Source organism: Tetrahymena thermophila (assembly GCF_000189635.1).
Source record: "Tetrahymena thermophila SB210 genomic scaffold scf_8254648, whole genome shotgun sequence".
Lineage (NCBI taxonomy): Eukaryota > Ciliophora > Oligohymenophorea > Hymenostomatida > Tetrahymenidae > Tetrahymena > Tetrahymena thermophila.
In genome coordinates, this window is record NW_002476416.1 from 157,645 (window position 1) to 179,209 (window position 21,565).

A 21,565-nucleotide genomic window follows, 5' to 3' on the forward strand; every position below is an offset into this window, starting at 1 on the left:
TGTCTAAGTATTTATTGTTACTATTAAAATGTAATAGATGTTTTGTTATATATATTTGTAAAATATGTAGAGATATCAAAATCATTAATTTTTATACAATGTTTGTGAAATATGTAGCTATTTGATTTATCAAAGTCATGAATTTAATTTAATAAATTTGAATTTTAATCAAAAATTTTATTTGCGGTTACTCTTCTTATTTCACATCATTAACTATAGTTGAGTGCTTATCCATGAATTTAAGTAATTAGGAATTAAAACTATACCCTAACTTCCTTAACTAAGAAGAAATAAGTATATCATAATTTGGACATCTTTTACATGTAAAAAAAATATTTTCATACACAAAGAAAACAGAGTCTAAAATTACAAATAAAATTTAGATATGTATTATAAAATAAAAATATTACTTACTAAATTATCATCAATAATTGTAAAATGTTACAATTTATTATTTAGTTTGAGTTTTTAGGTTAAAAATTGTTTATTCTTATCAAAATTTTATTTCATAACTAAAGTAATTAATTAATTTTGACAATATTATTTCTAACTTCAAATAGAATTTTATAGTTAATTCTAATATGATGACACATTGATCTAATAAATTATATCTAATCATCTTTTAAAATTTTTTTGATTTAAAATCTAAAAATAATATTATTTTATTCTTTATCATTTCTTTCAATACTGTTTATGACCTTTAATTTAATCCATATTTTTAAATATTTGAGACTTATTATTAAATGGTTTTATTAACGTATGTAGATTAATTTTATTACTAAAACTATATTTTTCAATAAATAGAATTGTGATTTAAGAAAGTAAGAAAAATTAGTTAGGCTTATTAAAAATTCACTATCCAAATTATAACTCCTAGGCTTTAAATACTTAGAAACATTACTTAAAAAATTAAAGAATAAAAAAATAAAAAAATAAAATACAAAAAAAATAAAATAAAACTAAAACTTTAAATAAAGTATGAATAGATTGATCCTTTTAAGTATTATCATGCTCATGCCTCTCTGTTTGGCTCAAAATATAACTGTAGAAAAACTCCTTGCTTATAATTAATGGTAAAGCTAACATCAAAGAATTTATCTGAATGAACATGAAAAACTATATAGACAAATGGTTTTCTTTGAGAAATTGTAAAAGATTAATGAACATAACAACAATTCTAATAACACATATTCTATCCATTTAAACTAATTCTCAGATATGACTAAAGAAGAATTTACTCAAAAAATTCTTATGAAATAGGATTTGGCTGACCATTTAATGAAAGCAGGTAGTTAAGAGGCAACTCATAATGATGTAAATATCGAAGCTAAACTGAATTCAAAAAACTCCACTTTAGCTACTTCAATAGACTGGAGAACAAAAGGTGCAGTAACATCGGTTAAAAATTAAGGTAATTGTGGTTCATGCTGGAGTTTCTCTGCAACTGGCTTAATGGAATCATTTAATTTCATTTAAAACAAAGCTTTAGTTGAATTTTCTGAGTAATAACTCCTTGATTGTGTCACCCCTGCAAATGGTTACAGAATTCATGGATGTGATGGAGGATGGCCTGCTTACTGTGTAGACTATGCTTCCAAAGTAGGTCTCACTACCTTAAAGAAATATCCCTATGTTGGAGTTTAGAATAATTGTAATGTGACAGGCACAAATAATGGTTTTAAGCCTAAAAAGTGGAATTAAGTTCCTAACACTTCGAATGACTTAAAAACTGCTTTGAATTTCTCTCCTGTTTCTGTTCTTGTTGATGCTAACAATTGGGATGGTTATTAGTCTGGAATTTTCAACGGGTGCGATTAATCTCTTATTATTCTTAACCATGCTGTATTAGCTGTTGGCTATGACAAACATGATAACTGGATTGTTAAAAATTCTTGGGGACCTTAATGGGGTGAAAATGGTTATATGAGACTTGCTCCTAACAACACCTGCGGTATCCTAAAATATAATATTTAAATTACTGCTTGAAAATTTGGATATGATATTATAATTAAAATTTATGAAATTATATTATTCGTATAAATATTATATAAAATAGTAAACATTAGAATTAAATTAGCTTTATATATAAATTCATTTAAATTACATTAAATTAATAAAAATATTGCTAATCCTGTAATTAAAATATCACCAACTTTTTATATACATATGGTGATATTTTATTTAATTTATATGATTTTAAGCTAATTTAACTCTTTCTATTTTTTAATTTTTTTTTACAACCTGTTTAGAAATATTTTTTAAATGAAAATTTTATTTTTAAGATCAAATTAAAAATAAAAATTCCTAATATAAATAATAAATAAAATTAATCCTCATTAATTATATCGAATATCCAACCATATTTTATACTTTTTTAAGCATCCTACTTAATTAATTCAAATCATTTTTTTCTAAACATAAAAGTAGAGCAATTTTTTATTTTAAAAATAATTTATTATTATTAATAGAATTATAAATATATAATAATTTATTTATTCTTCATCCATAATTTAAATAGATAGTGTTAGCATTCAAATAAAATTAATAAAAATCACTTATCCAAATTAAAAAAACAAAAACTGAAATTCATATTTTCATTCAATTGTGAATGAAACTTTCCATATTTTTGTTGCTTGAAAATACTGGAATACATATCAAATTTTGAAAATTCAGAGTTATTTTTTGAAATTTATGCAAAAAATTTTTCAATAATGTAAATTTAAAGTATCTAGTCAAACTTTATTAATTTTAATTTAAAATTTACTTTAGAAAATCATAAAAATAAAAAATGATCTTGGAAAATTAAAAATAACCTCTTTATCAAGGCATTAGAGAAAATTTTTTAAAATTATTATTTAAAAACCTTAATATAAATCAAAAGCCAGTGAATCTTAGTAAGAAGTCTTAATATAAACTAGACAGTATAAATTCAATGAATAAGTTTAGATTAAATAATTATGTAGTTAGTTTTTGTTGAATTTTTATGTAAAATCAATTTACTTTATTATATTTTATCAAGTTATTTTGAAATATAAATTATTATTTTTTAATATTTATAAATTTTATGTTAATTTAAATAAATTTTTGTTTTTAAAACTAATTGAATCTTAATATTTGAATGACATTTTATATAAAATAATAGTTTATACGAATAATATATTTTAATTATAATAGATTATCCAGATTTTTCAAGCAGTAACTTAAAGATTATAGCTTAATATACCGCATGTGTTATTAGGAGCAAGTCTCATATAGCCATTTTCACCCCAATAAGTGCTCCAAGAATTTTTAATAATCCAGTTTCCTTGTTAGTCATAGCCAACAGCTAATACAGCATGATTAAGACTAATATGTAATTAATCACATCCGTTGTAAATTCCAGAATAATAATTACCCCAAGTGGAAGCATCAACAAGAACAGAAACAGGAGAGAAATTTAAAGCACTTTTTAAGTCATTAGAAGTGTTAGGAATTTAAATCCAGCTTTTAGGCTTAAACCCATTATTTGTACCAGTCACATTACAATTATTCTAAACTGCAACATAGGGATACTTGTCTAGGGTAGTGATACCAACTTTGGAGGCATAATCCAGACATTAAACAGGCCATCCTCCATTACATCCATAAGAGTTGTAACCATTTGCAGGGATGACACAGTCAACAAGTTATTACTCAGAAAAATCAACTAAAGCTTTGTTTTAAATGAAGTTAAATGACTCCATTACTGCAGCTGCAGAGAAACTCCAGCATGAACCACAACCGCCTTAATTCTTAACTGATGTTACAGCACCTTTTGTTCTCCAGTCTATTGAATCAGCTAAAGTAAGGCTATTTGAACTCAATTAAGTTTCGTTATTATTAGTATCATTATGAGTTGCCTCTTAACTGATTCCTTTCATTAAATGGTCAACAAAATCAGATTTCATAAGAATTTTTTCAGCAAATTCTTCTTTAGTCATATCTGAGAATTAGTTTAAATGGACAGAATAGGTGTTATTAGGATTGTTGTTATGTTCCTAAATCTTTTACAAGTTCTCAAAGAAAACCATTTGTCTAAATAGTTTTTCATGTTCATTCAGATAAACTCTTTGATGTTAGCTTGACCATTTATTATAAGCAAGAAGTTTTTCTACACTTATATCTTGAGCCAAGCAGAGAGGCATGAGCATGATAATACTCAAAAGGATCAATTTATTCATACTTTACTTAAAGTTTTAGTTTTATTTTTATTTTTATTTTTTTTATTTTATTTTATTTTTTTATTCTTTAATGTTTTGAGTATAAATGTCTAAGTATATAAAGCATAGCCAATTTCAATTTATAATAGTGAATATTTTATAAACAAAAACTAATTTTTCTTCAGTAAGAAAAATTTAACCAAATTTATAATTGTTTATCTTAAATTCTAATTTTATTTATAGAAAAATATAATTTTAGTAATAAAATTAATCTGCATACATTAATAAAACTATTTAATTATAAGCCTCAAATATTTAAGAATATGAGTTTAATTAGATATGATAAATATAATTTAAAGAATTGATAGATAATAAAATAATATTATTTTTAGATTTTAAATCAAGAAATTTTTAAAAGATTATTAGATAAAATTTATTAGATCAATATGTCGTCATTTTAGAATTAATTATTCAATTCTGTTTCAAGCTAGAATTTATAGTATGAATTAATTAATAATTATAGTTATGAAATTATATTTTGAAAAGAATAAACAATTTATAACCTAAAAACTCAAACTAAATAATAAATTGTAACATTTTGCAATAATTGATGTTAATTTAGTAAGTAATATTTTGTATTTAATAATACATATCATACTAATTTTTAGAAAACAAAATATTGGAGATTAAGTTTTACTGCTAAATTTTAGACTCTATTTTCATTATGTATGAAACTATATTTTTATGTAAAAAGGTGTTTAAATTATGATATACTTATTTTTCCTAAGATATGGAAATTAGGATATTATATAAATTCCTAGTTACTTAAATTCATGTAAAAAACACTTCAATTATTAGTTAATGATCTAGAACCAAGAAATATAATTTTTGATTAAAATTTGAGTTTATAATATTCAATTCATGGTTTTAATCAATCAAATAGCAACGTCAACGTGTTAAATAAAGATTGTATAAAAATTAATGATTTTTGAAATTTCTACTTGTTTTATATATAGATACAATAAAGTAATTATTACATTTCGATTGTAACAATTAATACTTCGAGATATCTACTTCTTATAAATAAATTATTTTAAATAATTTTTATCATTTAGGATAATTTAAAATTAAAATGGCATTTATTAATTAATTTTATGTTCCGATTAACCTTTAAACACTTTATTTTAAATTTTATAGAAAAAAAAGATATTTACTTTCAGAAGATTTTTTCAATTAATGAAATTAAGAATAAAAGCTAAAAAAATTAATTTTTTTTCTTTTTTGAGGAGATTTATTTACTACAATAAATTCACTATTTTTCAAAAATAAAATTATTTATATAAATATATTTTAAATAGGTTTACTATTTATGCTATATTGAATTTTTAAATTTTTTATGAAAATTATGCAGTACTTTTTATAATTTTATTTTAGCTTTAACTTGGGAATTAATAAAATATATTTATATGAACAATTTTCATTTAAATTTACTATAAAATAACTTACCAATATATAACAGTAAAAAGGATTTTGCTTTATTATATAACTTATAAATATGTATAAAATAAATACTTCTTTAAGAATTATTTAAAATATTTGCAAAACGTATAATTAGGTTATTACTTATTTTGATATATTTTTCTTTTATTAAAAACTTATTTATTTGTTTATACATTAATCTTACGATATTTTATTTAAATTATTTACGTTTTAATAATTATTTGATTAATCTTTGAATTTTATTGAAATTTTCTTAAAATGTTTTTTTCTTAGTATTAACTAAATATATTTTTAAAATTCTAAAAATATTGTTTTATAAGCAATATTTAAATAATATTTACCTCACTCATTATTATTATGATTTTAAAATTAAATAACGTATCATTTTTAGAAATAGATTATTAAGTTTATTTAAATTATTATAAACTAAATATAAATTATTCTGAAAATATTAAAATACTATTATATAAATTTATTTAATATTATATTGATTTCTATTAGAAAGATAAACAGTTATAGGTGTAACTTATCACTATTTATCTCTCTATTACAAAAAAAAAAATCTGCAAATAGCAATATAAATAAATATGAAAATTTATTTTTGTAACAAAAAAATAATTTACTTGATCAGCTTGCTTTTTCTTCTTTCTTTGTTAATTAAGTCACTGTTTTATTTTAAACTTTTTCTTTTATTATTAATTATTCAAATTATTTCTTTATTTTTTCCTTCTAATTAACTATTTAAAATATATTTTTTTTAAAGTGATCAAGTATTTTAAAAAAAGCAAATTACTATAATTTAATATATTTTATCAAGCTATTTTGAAATATAAATTATTATTTTTTAATATTTATTAATTTTAATTTTTATTTCTAAAGCTAGTCGAACCTTAATATTTGAATGACGATTTTATATAATATTATATTTTATACGAATAAAATAATTTAATAAATTTTAATTATAATAACTTATCCAAATTTTTCAAGCAGTAACTTAATAAATATGGGTTAAGATACCGCATGTGTTATTAGGAGCAAGTCTCATATAGCCATATTCACCCCAAAAGGCTCCCCAAGAATTTTTAACAATCCAGTTTCCTTATTCATCATAGCCAACAGCTAATACTTCATGATTAAATACAATATTAGGTTATCACATCCGTTGTAAATTCCAGACTTATAACCACCCCAATTATAAGCATTAACATAAACAGAAACAGGAGAGAAATTCAAAGCACGTTTTAAGTCATTTGAAGTGCTTGGAACTTAAATCCACTATTTAGGCTTAAAGCCATTATTTGTGCCAGTCATATTACAATTTTTCTAAACTGCAATATAGGGATAATTGTCTAAGGTAGTGATACCTACTTTAGAGGCATAATCCAGAGATTCAACAGCAAATCCTCCATTACATCCTTAAGAGTAGTAACCATTTGCAGATATGACACAATCAACAAGTTATTGCTCTGAAAAATCAACCAAAACTTTGTTTTAAATGAAGTTAAATGACTCCATTAAGGCAGCTCCAGCGAAACTCCAGCACGAACCACAGTTACCTTAGTATTTAACTGAAGTTACAGCACCTTATGTTCTCCAGTCTATTGAAGCAAGTAAGGTTTTTTGAATTCAATTAAGTCTCGATATTAACATCATTATGAGTTTCCTCTTAACTGATTCCTTTCATATAATGGTCAACCAAATCCTATTTCATAAGAATTTTTTCAGCAAATTCTTCTATAGTCATATCTGAGAATTAGTTTAAACAGATAGAATAGGTGTTATTAGGATTACTGTTATGCTCCTTAACCTTTTACAAGTTCTCAAAGAAAACCATTTATCTAAATAGTTTTTCATGTTCATTCAAATAAACTCTTTGATGTTAGCTTGACCATTTATTATAAGCAAGAAGTTTTTCTACAGTTATATCTTGAGCCAAAAAGAGAGGTATGAGCATGATAATACTCAAAAGGATCAATCTATTCATACTTTATTTAAAGTTTTAGTTTTTTTTTTTGGATTTTATTTTATATTTTTTAATGCTTTGAGTATAAATGTCTACCTAAGTATATAAAGCAAGGCGAATTTCAATTTGGAATAGTGAATTTTTTAAAAGCCAAAACTAAATTTTTATTCAGTAAGAAAAATTTAACCAACTTTTTTATTGTTTATCTTAAATTGTAATTTTATTTATTGAAAAATATAATTTTAGTAATAAAATTAATCTGAATACTTTAATAAAACCATTTAATTATAAACCTCAAATATTTAAAAATATGAGTTAAATTAGTGGTGATAAATAGAATTGAAAAAATTGATAGTGAATAAAATAATATTATTTTTAGATTTTAAATCAAGTAAATTTTAGAAGACAATTTGTTAAAATTTATCTAATAAATTTGTTGTCATTTTATAATTCACTACAAAATTCTATTTGAAATTTGAAATAATATAATCAGAATTAATTAGTAATTTAGTTATGAAAGTATTTATTAAAAATAATAAACAATTTTCAAATTAAAAACTCAAGCAAAATTATAGATTGTAACATTTTGCAATTATTGATGTTAATTTAGTAAGTAATACTTTTTATTTTATAATACATTTCGTACTAATTTTTAGAAAAAAAAATATTGTAGATTAAATTTTACTACTAAATTTTAATCTCTATTTTCTTTATGCATGAAAATATTTTTTTTATGTAAAAATGTGTTTAAATTATGATATGCTTATTTCTCCTTAGATATGGAAATTAGGATTTTATATAAATTCCTAATTATTTAAATTAATGCAAAAAACACTTAACAATAAGTTAAGGATCTGAAATAATAATCAGAGCCACGAAATATAATTATTGATTAAAATTAGAATTTATTAAATTTAATTATTTTTTTAATCAATCAAATAGACATAAATTAATAAAAAATGTATAAGAATTAATTATTTTTGATGTCTCTAATTGTTTTTATATAGATATAATAAAGCAATTATTACATTTTGATAGTTACCATTAATACTTAGAGATATCTATTTCATTTAAATAAATTATTTTAAATAACTTTTATCATTTAGGATAGTTTAAAATTAAAATGGCATTTATTAATTAATTTTATGTTCCGATAAACCATTAAAAAAACACTTTGTTTTAAATTTTATAGAAAAAAAGTGATTTGTTTTCAGAAGATTTTTTCAATTAAAGAAATTAAGAATAAAAGTTAAAAAAGTAAATATTATTCTTTGTTACGGAAATTTAATTACTACAAAAAATTCACTATTTTTTAAAAGTAAAATTAATTAATTTTCTAAATGCATTTTAAAGTTATATGAAATTTAGAAAGTTTTTATGAAAATTATTTTATGTTTATAACTTTATTTTTTGGGAATTAATAAAATATTTGTATATGAACAATTTTCATTTAAATTTACTTAAAAGTTATTTAATTGTATAGAACAGGAAAAAAGATTTTGCTTTATTATTTTACTTAAAAATTTGTATAAAATAAATACTTCTTTAAGAATTTTTAAAAATATTTGCAAAAAGTGTTAATTAGGTTATTATATATTGAATTATTAATATTTCAAATTAAAGGATATATTGATATATTTTTCTTTTATTAAAAACATAATTATTTGTTCATATATTAGTCTTATGATATTTTATTTACATTTTAATAATTTTTTCATCAAATTTTCAATCTAAAATTCAAATGATTCTATTTTAAAACAAAACCTCATATAACAACCCCCCAGTTAATACATTGAATAAACCTCAAATATTTAAAAATATGCATTAAGTTAGAATTGATAAATATAATTGAAAACATAAATTGATAATAAAAATAATATTATTTTTAGATTTTAAATCTAGAAGCTTTTAACAGATTATTAGATTCAATTTAGCAGATCTATATTAAAAAATAAAAATATATACTATAAAATTCTATTTCAAGAAGAAAGTATTTTGTCAGAATTAATTAGTAATTGCATTTAAGAAATACAATTATAATAAATTTAAGCAATTTTTAACTAATTTACTCAAACAATTTAATAGAGTAACATTTTGCAACTACTGATACTAATTTAATAGATAATATTTTTTGTTTTATAATACATATCATTCAAATTTATAGAAATTAAGATATTGACACTTAAATTTTACTGTTGAATATTTGACTTTATATTATGTATGAACACATTTTTTTACATAGAAATTGATGTTTAAATTATGATATACTTACTTATTTCTTTAGATATGAAAGTTAGAGTATAATTTAAATTCTTAATGACTTAATTTATCTATAAAAACACTCTATTGTAAGCTAATGGACTGTAATGAGCATGAAATTCGTAAAATATAATTTTTGATTATATTCGAACTTATTATATTAAATTCATGCTTTTGGTCAATCAAATAAATTCGAATTAAATAAACTTTCAATAAAACTTTATGATTTTTTATATCTTTAATGGTTTTATATATAGCCGTGATAAAGCAGCTTTTCCATTTCAATATTAACTAATAATATTTCGAGAAATTTATTTCATTTAAATAAAGCATTTTAAATAATCTTTATCATTTAGGATATAATATATTAATTAAATTCATACTCCTGATAAATCTTTGAAAATTTTCTTTTAAATTTTATAGATAAAAGCTGATTTACTTTCTTATGATTTTCAATAAGTGAAATTATGAATAAAAGCAAAAAAAATAAATTTTATTCTCAATTATGGAGATTTAATTAACACAATAAATTCAATATTTTTCAAAAGTAAAATTAATTTAATAAGTATATTTTAAATAGGTTTAGTAAGCATTAATTATTTCTAATAGTTATTGTTTTATTACATTTAAACTTTTTTATGAATATTTAATAAAAGCATAAAGAAGACAGGTAAATGATTAAAACAAATAAAATTATAATTTTTTTAATTTATATTAAAATTTTAGTAATCTATTTCTTTTAAATATTTTTTTAAGATAACGTTTACAAATTATCTAATTTCTAATAATTAAATAATAATTTTAAGTAATATATTTAATAACTAAATTTAAAATATTTCTAAAATTTTAATTAAAAAAAATATTATATTACTAACATTTAATAATTAAACTTTATTTAATTTTAAAATCTAATAATGTACAAATAATGAATGAGTGAGGAAATATTATTAAACATTTTATTTGTTTATTATACAATATTTTAAAAATTTTTATATTTAATTAATACTAAGAAAAAAATATTTTAAGAGAATTTCAATTAAATCTCCATAATAGAGAAAAAAAATTTATTTTTTAGCTTTTAATCTTAATTTCATTAATTGAAAAAATCTTCTGAAAACAAATCATTTTTTTTCTATAAAATTTAAAATAAAGTGTTTAAACGTTTATCGGACACAAAATTAATTAATAAATACCATTCTAATTTTAAATTATCCTAAATGATAAAAATTATTTAAAATAATTTATTAATATGAAACAGATATCTCTAAATTTTAATTGTTACTATCGAAATGTAAAAATTGCTTTATCATATCTATATATAAAGCAAGTAGAGATATCAAAAATCATTAATTTTTATACAATCATTTAACACGTTGCTATTTGATTGATTAAAACCATGAATTGAATATAATAAACTCGAATTTTAATCAATAATTATATTTATTGGTTTTAGATCATTAACTTATAGTTGAGTGTTTTTTCCATGAATTCAAGTAATTAGGAATTTATATAATATCTTAACTTCCTTATCTAAGGAAAAATAAGTTTATCATAATTTAAACAACTTATTAGGTAAAAAATATTTTCATAAATAAACAAAATTGAGTCTAAAATTAAGCAATTAAACTTAATCTCCAATATTTTGTTTTCTAAAAATTAGTATGATATGTATTATTAAATACAAAATATTACTTACTAAATTAACATCAATTATGGCAAAATGTTACTATTTATTATTTTGTTGAGTTTTTAGGTAATAAATTGTTCATTATTTTCAAAATACAATTTCATAACAATAATTATTAATTAATTCATACTATAATTTCTAGCTTGAAACAGAATTGAATAATTAATTCTAAAATGACGAAATATTGATCTAATAAATTTTATCTAATAATCTTTTCAAACTTTCTTTTGATATAAAATCTAAAAATAATATTATATTATTATCTATCAATTCTTTCAATTATATTTATCATCTTTAATTAAACCCATATTATTAAAAATTTGAGGCTTATAATTAAATAGTTTTATTAATGTATGTAGATTAATTTTATTACTAAAATTATATTTTCTAATAAATAAAATTACAATTTAAGATAAACAATAATAAATCTGGTTAAATTTTTCTTACTGAAGAAAAATTAGTTTTTATTTATAAAAAATTCTCTATTACAAATTGAAATTGGCTATGCTTTATATACTTAGCCATTTTTACTCAAAACATTAAAGAATAAAAAAATAAAATAAAAAAAAATAAAAATAAAAAAAATAAAACTAAAACTTTAATAAAGTATGAATAGATTGATCCTTTTGAGTATTATCATGCTCATGCCTCTCTGCTTGGCTCAAGATATAAGTGTAGAAAAACTTCTTGCTTATAATAAATGGTCAAGCTAACACCAAAGAGTTTATCTGAATGAACATGAAAAACTATTTAGACAAATGGTTTTCTTTGAGAACTTGTAAAAGATTTAGGAACATAACAGTGATTCTAATAACACCTATTCTGTCCATTTAAACTAATTCTCAGATATGACTAAAGAAGAATTTGCTGAAAAAATTCTTATGAAATCTGATTTGGTTGACCATTTAATGAAAGGAATCAGTTAAGAGGCAACTCATAATGATACTAATAAAGAAACTTAGTTGAATTCAAAAGGCCTTTCTTTAGCTGATTCAATAGACTGGAGAACAAAAGGTGCTGTAACATCGGTTAAGAATTAAGGTAATTGTGGTTCATGCTGGAGTTTCTCTGCAGCTGCAGTAATGGAGTCATTTAACTTCATTAAAAACAAAGCTTTAGTTGATTTTTCTGAGTAATAACTTGTTGATTGTGTCATCCCTGCAAATGGTTACAACTCTTATGGATGTAGTGGAGGATGGCCTGCTTCTTGTCTGGATTATGCCTCCAAAGTAGGTATTACTACCCTAGACAAGTATCCCTATGTTGCAGTTTAGAAAAATTGTAATGTGACTGGTACAAATAATGGATTTAAGCCTATAAGCTGGATTTAAATTCCTAACACTTCTAATGACTTAAAAAGTGCTTTGAATTTCTCTCCTGTTTCTGTTGTTGTTGATGCTTCCACTTGGGGTAGTTATTATTCTGGAATTTTCAACGGATGTGATTAATCTCATATTAGTCTTAATCATGCTGTCTTAGCTGTTGGCTATGACTAACAAGGAAACTGGATTATTAAAAATTCTTGGAGCACTTATTGGGGTGAAAATGGCTATATGAGACTTGCTCCTAACAACACATGCGGTATCTTAAGCTATAATTATTAAGTTACTGCTTGAAAAATCTGGATAATCTATTATAATTAAAATATATTATTCGTATAAACTATTATTTTATATAAAATAGTAATTCAAATATTAAGATTCGATTTATTTTAAAAATAAAAATTAATTTAAATTAACATTAAATTAATAAATATTAAAAAATAATAATTTATATTTCAAAATAGCTTGACAAAATATATTAAAGTAAATTTATTTTTATAAAAAAAGTTCAACAAAAATTAACTACAAAATTAATTATAGCACTTCCAGGATTATAATTATTGTGTAGAGCTCGGCAAGAATAGTTATCTTGAAATTACTGAAATAGTTTAATTGTTTTTAAGAATATTAATATTAAAATTAAATATTTAAGCCCTTTTTTATTATTTTTGAAATAAAATTTATAATTTAAAATTACTTTATTTATTTTTTATAATTGTTTTATTAATTATAATTTTATATTTTAAATTAGTTTTTATTGAAGTTGAAATCAAATAAAAATAGTAAATTTTACTTAATTTTGTAGAAGCTTATAAATCTCAAGATAAATAATTAAGCAAAATCTATTTTCGTCTTCTCTATAGGTAAGTAAGTAAGTAACTTTATAGTGAATTTAAATGAAAATTATTAACATAAATTTATTCTATTAATTCCCAAATTAAATAAAACAGAATTTTCATAAAAAATTTCTAAATACAATAAAGCATAAACTGTTAAAAATGAATTAAGGCATAATAGACCTATTTAAGATATTTTTATTAAATTAATTTTACTTTTGAAAATATTGAATTTATTCAGTTAATTAAATCTCCATAATAGCATAATAGAGAATAAAATTTGTTTTTTTTTGTTTTTATTCTAATTTCATTAATTGAAAAAATAGTAAGAAAGCAAATCACTTTTTTTCTATAAAATTTAAAAGAAAATTTTGAAAGATTTATTAGGAGTATAAATTTAATTAATCCTAATGATAAAAATTATTTAAAATGATTTACTTAAATGAAATAAATTTATTGGAATATTATTGTTAACATCAAAAGGTATTAGATTCTTTATCATAGCTCTATATAAAACCAGTAAAGATATAAAAAATCATAAAGTTTATAAAAATTTTATTGAATTTAATTTAATAAGTTTGAATGTAAATAAAAAATTATATTTCATGAATCTCAATCTTATTACAGTTCATTAGCTTATAATAGAGTGTTTTTATATAAATTAAATCATTAAGAATTTATAGATATTCTAATTTGATATTTAAAGAAATAAGTATAACAAATTTAAACATCTATTCCAATGTAAAAAAATGTGTTCATACATAATAAAATAAAGTCAAAAACTCAACAGTAAAATTTAAGTTTCAATATCTTGTTTTCTAAAATTAGTAAGATATGTATAATAAAATAAAAATTATTATTTACTAAATTAATATCAGTAATTGCAAAATGTTACTCTATTATATTTTTTGGGTAAATAAGTTAAAAATTGTTTAGATTTATTATAATTTATTTCTTAAATGCAATTACTTATTAATTGTTATTATACATTTTCTTCTTGAAATATAATTTTATAATCAATTCTAAAATGATGTAATATAGACCTGATAAATTTAATTGAATTATATGTAAAAATCTTCTAGTTTAAAATATAAAAATAATATTATTTTTATTATTAATTTATGTTCTCAATTATATTTATAAACTATAATTTAATGATATTTTTAAATATTTGAGGTTTATATTCTATGTATTAACATATGTATGTTTAATATATTTAACAGTGTTTTTAAAAAATTTATTGTTAATAACTAAATATAAATTTTTTAAAAAAGAAATGTAATTTTGAATATTATTATACTACAATTTATAATAACCTTATGAATATTATTTGTAAACATTTTAAATAATTTTTAAAGAGTTTATTTTATACAATTTTATAAGTGTTAAAAATAATTAATCAAAATCTATTTTCGTCTTCTCTATAGGTAAGAAAGTAAATAACTTTATAGTGAATTTAATTGAAAATTATTGACAAAAATTTATTTTATTAATTCCTAAATTAAATAAAACAGAATTTTCATAAAAAATTTCTAAATACAATCAAGCTTAAACTGTTAAAAATGATTAAGGCATACTAGACCTATTTAAGATATTTTTATTAAATTAATTTTACTTTTTAAAAAAATTGAATTTATTCGGTTAATTAAATCTCTATAATCATAATAGACAATAAAATTTTTTTTTTACTTTTATTCTCAATTTCATTAATTGAATAAATCGTAAGAAAGCTAATCAATTTTTTTCTTTAAAATACAAAAGAAAATTTAGAAAGATTTATCAGGAAGGAGAATAAATTTAAGTAATAAATATATCCTAATGATAAAAATTATTTAAAATTATTTACTTAAATGAAATAAATTTCTCAGAATATTATTGTTAGCATCAAAAGGTATTAGCTTCTTAATCATGGCTCTATATAAAAACAGTAAAGATATAAAAATCATAAAGCTTGTAAAAAGTTTATTTAATTTGACTCTTTTGATTGATCAAAAGCATGAATTTAATTTAATAAGTTTGAATGTAAATAAAAAATTATATTTCATGAATCTCAATCTTATTACAGTTCATTAGCTTAAAATAGAATGTTTTTATGTAAATTAAATTATTAAGAATTTATAAGATATTCTAATTTTTATATTTAAAGAAATAAAATTATCAAATTAAACATTTGTTCTAATGTAAAAAAATGTGTTCATACATAATAAAATAAAGTCAAAAATTCAACAGTAAAATTTAAATTTCAATATCTTGTTTTCTAAAGATCAGTATGATATGTACAATAAAATAAAAATTATTATTTACTAAATTATTATCAGTAATTGCAAAATGTTACTTTTTTATATTGTTTGGGCAAATAAATTAAAAACTATTTAGATTTATAATAATTTATTTCTTAAATGCAATTACTTATTAATTCTGATTATACACTTTCTTCTTGAAATACAATTTTATAATCAATTCTAAAATAATGTAATATAGAAGTGATAAATTTAATGAATTACCTGTAAAAATCTTCTAGTTTAAAATCTAAAAATAATATTATTTTTGTTATCAATTTATGTTCTCAATTATATTTATTAACTCTAATTTAATGATATTTTTAAATATTTGAGGTTTATATTCAATGTATTAACATATGCATGTTTAATAATATTTAACAGTGTTTTTTAAAAATTTATTTTTATTACTCTCATAGAAATATCTAAAGTATTTGTTATAGTGTTAAATGATATCTAAGAGGGAATACAGTATAAGGTAGCTAATAGGATAGCTCAAATTTTTGTGGTTCCACACTCTTGGAAATAAGTATTCCCCTAAAATTTTTACTTTTCTCTATTTCCGCTTCTTACTATATTTGATTGATTAAAACCATGAATTAAATTAATAAATTTGAATACAAATCAACAATTATTATTTGTGTCTCAAGTTCTTATTTTAGATTATTAACTTAAAGTTGAGTGTTTTTACAAATAAATTTGAGTAATTAGGAATTTATATTAAACCCTAATTTTTGCATCTAAAGAAATAATTATATTATAATTTAAATATCTTTTTCCATGTAAAATAAATATTTTCATACATAAAGAAAATAAAGTTTAAAATTTAATCTTCAATATTTTGTTTTCTAAAAATTAGTATGATATCTATTATAAAATAAAAATTATTATTTACTAAATTAACATCAATAATTGCATAATGTTACAATCAATTATATCTATTATATTGTTTAAGTATATAGGCAAAAAATAGTTTATTCTTATCATAATTTTATTTCATAGATATAATTAGTGATTAATTCTACTTTAGATAGAATTTTATAGTTAATTCTAAAATGATAACATTATTGATCTGATAAATCTTATCTATTCAGCTTTTAAAATTTTCTTGATTTAAAATCTAAAAATAATATTATTTTATACTCTATCAACTCTTTCAATTATATTTATCACTTCTAATTTAATTCATATTTTTAAATATATGAGGCTAATAATTAAATGAATTTGTTAAGGCTTACAGATTTATTTTATTACTTAAATTATATTTTTCTTTCAATAAAATTTCAATTTAAAATAAACAATAAAAAACTGGTTAAATTTTTTGTTAAATTTTTCTTACTAATGATTAATTAGTTTAAGTTTATAAAAAATTCACTTTTCATATTGAAATTCGTCATACTTTATATACTTAGACATTTTTACTCAAAACATTAAAAATGAAAAAAATTAAATACAAAAAAAAAACTAAAACCAAAACTTTAAAGGATGAATAAAAAATTGATTCTTTTGAGTATTATCATGCTCATGCCTCTCTGTTTGGCTCAAAATATAAGCATAGAAAAACTCCTTACTTATAATAAATGGTCAAGCTAACATCAAAGGGTTTATCTGAATGAACATGAAAAACTATTTAGATAAATGGTTTTCTTTGAGAATTTGTAAAAGATTTAGGAACATAACAGTGATCCTAATAAAACCTATTCTATCCATTTAAACTAATTCTCAGATATGACTAAAGAAGAATTTGCTGAAAAAATTCTTATGAAATAGGATTTAGTTAACCATTTTATCAAAGAAATGGATTAATAAGTTACTCATAATGATTCTAATAGCGAAACTTAATTGAATTCAAAAAGCCTTACTATAGCTGCTTCAATAGACTGGAGGACAAAAGGTGCTGTAACATCGGTTAAGAATTAAGGTAGTTGTGGTTCGTGCTGGACTTTCTCTGCAGCTGCATTAATGGAGTCATTTAACTTCATTAAAAACAAAGTATTAGTTGATTTTTCTGAGTAATAACTTGTTGATTGTGTCACCCCTGCAAATGGTTACTAATCTTATGGATGTAGTGGAGGATGGCCTGTTTCTTGTCTTGATTATGCCTCCAAAGTAGGTATTACTACCCTAGACAAATATCCCTATGTTGCAGTTTAGAAAAACTGTAATGTGACTGGTACAAATAATGGTTTTAAACCTAAAGGTTGGATTTATATCCCTAACACTTCAAATGAGTTCAAAACTGCTTTGAATTTCTCTCCTGTTTCTGTTATTGTTGATGCTACAAATTGGGGTAATTATTAGTCTGGAATTTTCAACGGATGTGATTAATCTCATATTAACTATAATCATGCTGTATTAGTTGTTGGCTATGACTAACAAGGTAACTGGATTATTAAAAACTCTTGGAACGCCTATTGGGGTGAGAATGGCTATATAAGACTTGCTCCTGACAACACATGCGGTATCTTAACCTATGGTTATTAAGTTACTGCTTGAAAATTTTGAATAAGTTATATTTATTCAAATTTATTAAAATATATTATTCGTATTAACTATTATATTATATAAAATAATCCTTCAAATATTCAAATTCGCTCATCTTTAAGAAAAAAAATTTATTAAATTTAGATTTAATAAAATATTTAAGTAAAATCCTTTTTTATTTTCTCTTTAATAAGTAAGTAATATTATTTATTGTATGTAAATTTAAATGAAAATTCTTCATATAAATAAATAAATATATTTTATTAATTCCTAAAAAATAAATTTATTAATAATAAACATAATTTTCATTAAAAATTTCTTAATGTAATCAAGAATAAGCTTTTAAAAATAAATGAATGAATAATAAACTTATTTAAAATATACTTTTAAAATTAATTTTACTTTTTAAAAAAAGTGAATTTATTGTAGTAATTAAATCTCCATAATATATTTTTAAATTTATTTTTTTAGCTTTTATTCATTCATAATTTCATTAATTAAAAAATCTTTTAAAAGCAAATCACATTTTTCAAAAAACAAGGTGTTGAAAGTTTTATCATGAATATAAATTTAATTAATAAATGCCATTTTAATTTTAAACTATCATAAATGATAAACATTATTTAAAATTGTTTATTTAAATGAAACAAATATCTCAAAGTATTAATGGTCACTGTCGAAATGTGTAAATACTTTATTATATCTATAAATAAAACAAGTAGAAATATCATAAATCATTAATTTTTCTACAAAATTTAATTGATTCGTAGCTATTTGATTCAAAACCATGAATTTATATTAATAAATTAGAATACAAATCAAAAATTATATCTATTGGATCTGATTCTTATTTCTGGTCATTAACTTATAGTTGAATGTTTTTATAAGTAAATTTAATTTATATTATACCCTAACTTTCATATTTAAGGAGAAATAAGAATATCATAATTTAAACAATGTTTTACAAGTATAAAAAATATCTTCATGTATAAATTAAATAGAGTTTAAAATTTAGCAGTAAAATTTTATCTAGAATACTTTGTTTTCTAAAAATAAGTATGATATGTATTATAAAATTAAAAAAATGTTACAATTCATTATTTTGTTTGATTGTGTTAGATACAAATTGTTTATTATTTTCAAAATTTTATTAATAACTACAATTACTAATTAACTCTGATTGAAATAGATTTTTATTTGTTAATTCTAAAATGACGGCATATTGGTCTGATAAATTTTATCTAATAACCTTTTAAAATTTTCATAACTTAAAATCTAAAAATAATATTATTTTAATATCTATCAATTCTTTCAATTTGATTTATCACCTCTAATTTAACCCTTATTATCAAATATTTGAGGCTTTTTATTAAATGATTCTATTAATCTATGCAGATTAATTTTATTACTAAAATTTATATTTCAATAAATAAAATTACAATTTAAGATTTACAATAAAAAAGTTCTTTAAATTTTCTTCCAGAATGAAAAATTAGTTTAGGATTATTAAATATTCACTATTCGATATTTAAACAAACCCTCCATGCTTTATAAACTTAGACATTTTTACTCAAAGCATTAAAGAATAAATAAATAAAACTTAAACTTTAAATAAAGTATGAATAGATTTATCCTTTTGAGTATTATCATGCTATGTCTCTCTGTTTGGCTCAATATATAAGTGTAGAAAACCCATTGCTTATAATAAACGATGAAGCTAACATCAAAGAGTTTATCTGAATGAAAATGAAAAACTATTTAGGCAAATTGTTTTCTTTGAGAACTTATAAAAGATTAAGGAACATAACAGTGATCTTAATAACACCTATTCTATCCATTTATAATAATTCTCAGATATGACTAAACAAGAATTTGCTGTAAAAATTCTTATGAAATAAGATTTGGTTGACCATTTAATTAAAGGAATCAGTTAAGAGGCAACTCATAATGATGTTAATAGAATACAAAAAACATTACCTTAGCAGCTTCAATAGACTAGAGAAATAAAGGTGCTATAACATTGGTTAAATACTAAGGTAGTTGAGTTTCAAGCTAGAGTTTCTCTGCAGGGTTTAATGGAGTCATTTAGCTTCATTTAAAATAAAATCTTAGCTGATGTAATAATTCGTTGATTGTGTCATCCCTGCAAATGGTTACTGCTCTTCAGGATGTTATGGATGATAGACTGCCTAATATTTGGATTTTGCTTCTAAAGTAGGTATCACTATCGAAGATAAATATCTCTATATTGTAGTTTAGAAAAGCTGTATTGTGACTGGCATAATAATTACTTTAAGCCTAGCTAGTAGATTTAAGTTCTTAACAATTTAAATGGTTTGAAAAGTGCTTTGAATTTCTCTTTTCTTTCTGCTCTTATTGATGCTTCAAATTGGGATAATCATTAATATGGAATTTTCAGCGGATGTGATTAATCTCATATTAAACTTAATCATGATGTATTAGCTGTTTGCTATGACTAACAAAGTAACAGGCAGCTCTAATTTTTAAATTACTGCTAGAAAAATTTGGATAAACTATAAAAATGAAAATTTATTAAAATATATTATTCTTTTAACTATTACTTTATTTAAAATAGTAATTCAAATATTAAGATTCGTTCAGCTTTAAAAATAAAAATTAATTTAAACTAGCATTAAATTAATAAATATTAAAAAATGGTAGTTTATATATAAAAATAATTTAACAAAATATATTAATAGTAAGTAAATTGATATACAAAAAATTAATATAAAAAAATCTTGTAAAAAGGGCCACTAGACTTCACTTTTCCTTTATATTAAATTTCCAAATTAAAGCTAAAAATAAAATTATTAATAATATATAATTTTCATAAAAACTTTTAAATGCAATCAAGTATAAGCTTTTAAAAATTAATTAATTAATACTATACCAATTTAAAATATTTTTAAATTATTAATTTTACTTTTTAAAAATAGTGAATTTTTGTTTTTATAAAATCTCCATAATATACAATAAAATTTATTTATTTTTGCTTTTATTCTTAATTTCATTAATTTAAAACAAAATATTGAAATA

The 21,565-nt window shown here is 20.3% G+C and overlaps 7 protein-coding genes across 7 annotated transcripts; 6 read left to right on the forward strand and 1 right to left on the reverse strand. All coding sequences in view use genetic code 6, as the record gives it.

Annotated features, from left to right (window-relative positions):
* Window positions 1–1,128: 1,128 nt before the first annotated feature.
* Window positions 1,129–1,986, forward strand: TTHERM_00881370 (papain family cysteine protease; the record flags this gene model as incomplete). The annotated part of the gene is made up of 1 exon (XM_001016091.2): window positions 1,129–1,986. The coding sequence occupies one exon, from the start codon at window positions 1,129–1,131 to the stop codon at window positions 1,984–1,986; it is 858 nt and encodes a 285-aa protein (XP_001016091.2).
* Window positions 1,987–3,188: 1,202 nt separating this feature from the next.
* TTHERM_00881380 (papain family cysteine protease) lies at window positions 3,189–4,199 on the reverse strand (the record flags this gene model as incomplete). Its single annotated transcript, XM_001016092.3, has 1 exon — window positions 3,189–4,199. One exon carries the CDS (start codon window positions 4,197–4,199, stop codon window positions 3,189–3,191), a length of 1,011 nt encoding a protein of 336 aa, XP_001016092.1.
* A 2,482-nt stretch (window positions 4,200–6,681) lies between these two features.
* On the forward strand, window positions 6,682–7,302 carry TTHERM_000881409 (hypothetical protein; the record flags this gene model as incomplete). Its single annotated transcript, XM_012797645.1, has 1 exon — window positions 6,682–7,302. The coding sequence occupies one exon, from the start codon at window positions 6,682–6,684 to the stop codon at window positions 7,300–7,302; it is 621 nt and encodes a 206-aa protein (XP_012653099.1).
* A 4,519-nt stretch (window positions 7,303–11,821) lies between these two features.
* On the forward strand, window positions 11,822–13,544 carry TTHERM_00881410 (papain family cysteine protease). The gene has a single exon (XM_001016095.3). The coding sequence runs from the start codon at window positions 11,941–11,943 to the stop codon at window positions 13,201–13,203; it is 1,263 nt and encodes a 420-aa protein (XP_001016095.2). The 5' UTR covers window positions 11,822–11,940; the 3' UTR covers window positions 13,204–13,544.
* Window positions 13,545–17,509: 3,965 nt separating this feature from the next.
* Window positions 17,510–18,520, forward strand: TTHERM_00881420 (papain family cysteine protease; the record flags this gene model as incomplete). The annotated part of the gene is made up of 1 exon (XM_001016096.3): window positions 17,510–18,520. One exon carries the CDS (start codon window positions 17,510–17,512, stop codon window positions 18,518–18,520), a length of 1,011 nt encoding a protein of 336 aa, XP_001016096.1.
* Window positions 18,521–20,364: 1,844 nt separating this feature from the next.
* Window positions 20,365–20,640, forward strand: TTHERM_000881429 (papain family cysteine protease; the record flags this gene model as incomplete). Its single annotated transcript, XM_012797646.1, has 1 exon — window positions 20,365–20,640. The coding sequence occupies one exon, from the start codon at window positions 20,365–20,367 to the stop codon at window positions 20,638–20,640; it is 276 nt and encodes a 91-aa protein (XP_012653100.1).
* A 36-nt stretch (window positions 20,641–20,676) lies between these two features.
* Window positions 20,677–21,054, forward strand: TTHERM_00881430 (papain family cysteine protease, putative; the record flags this gene model as incomplete). Its single annotated transcript, XM_001016097.2, has 1 exon — window positions 20,677–21,054. One exon carries the CDS (start codon window positions 20,677–20,679, stop codon window positions 21,052–21,054), a length of 378 nt encoding a protein of 125 aa, XP_001016097.2.
* Window positions 21,055–21,565: the final 511 nt, after the last annotated feature.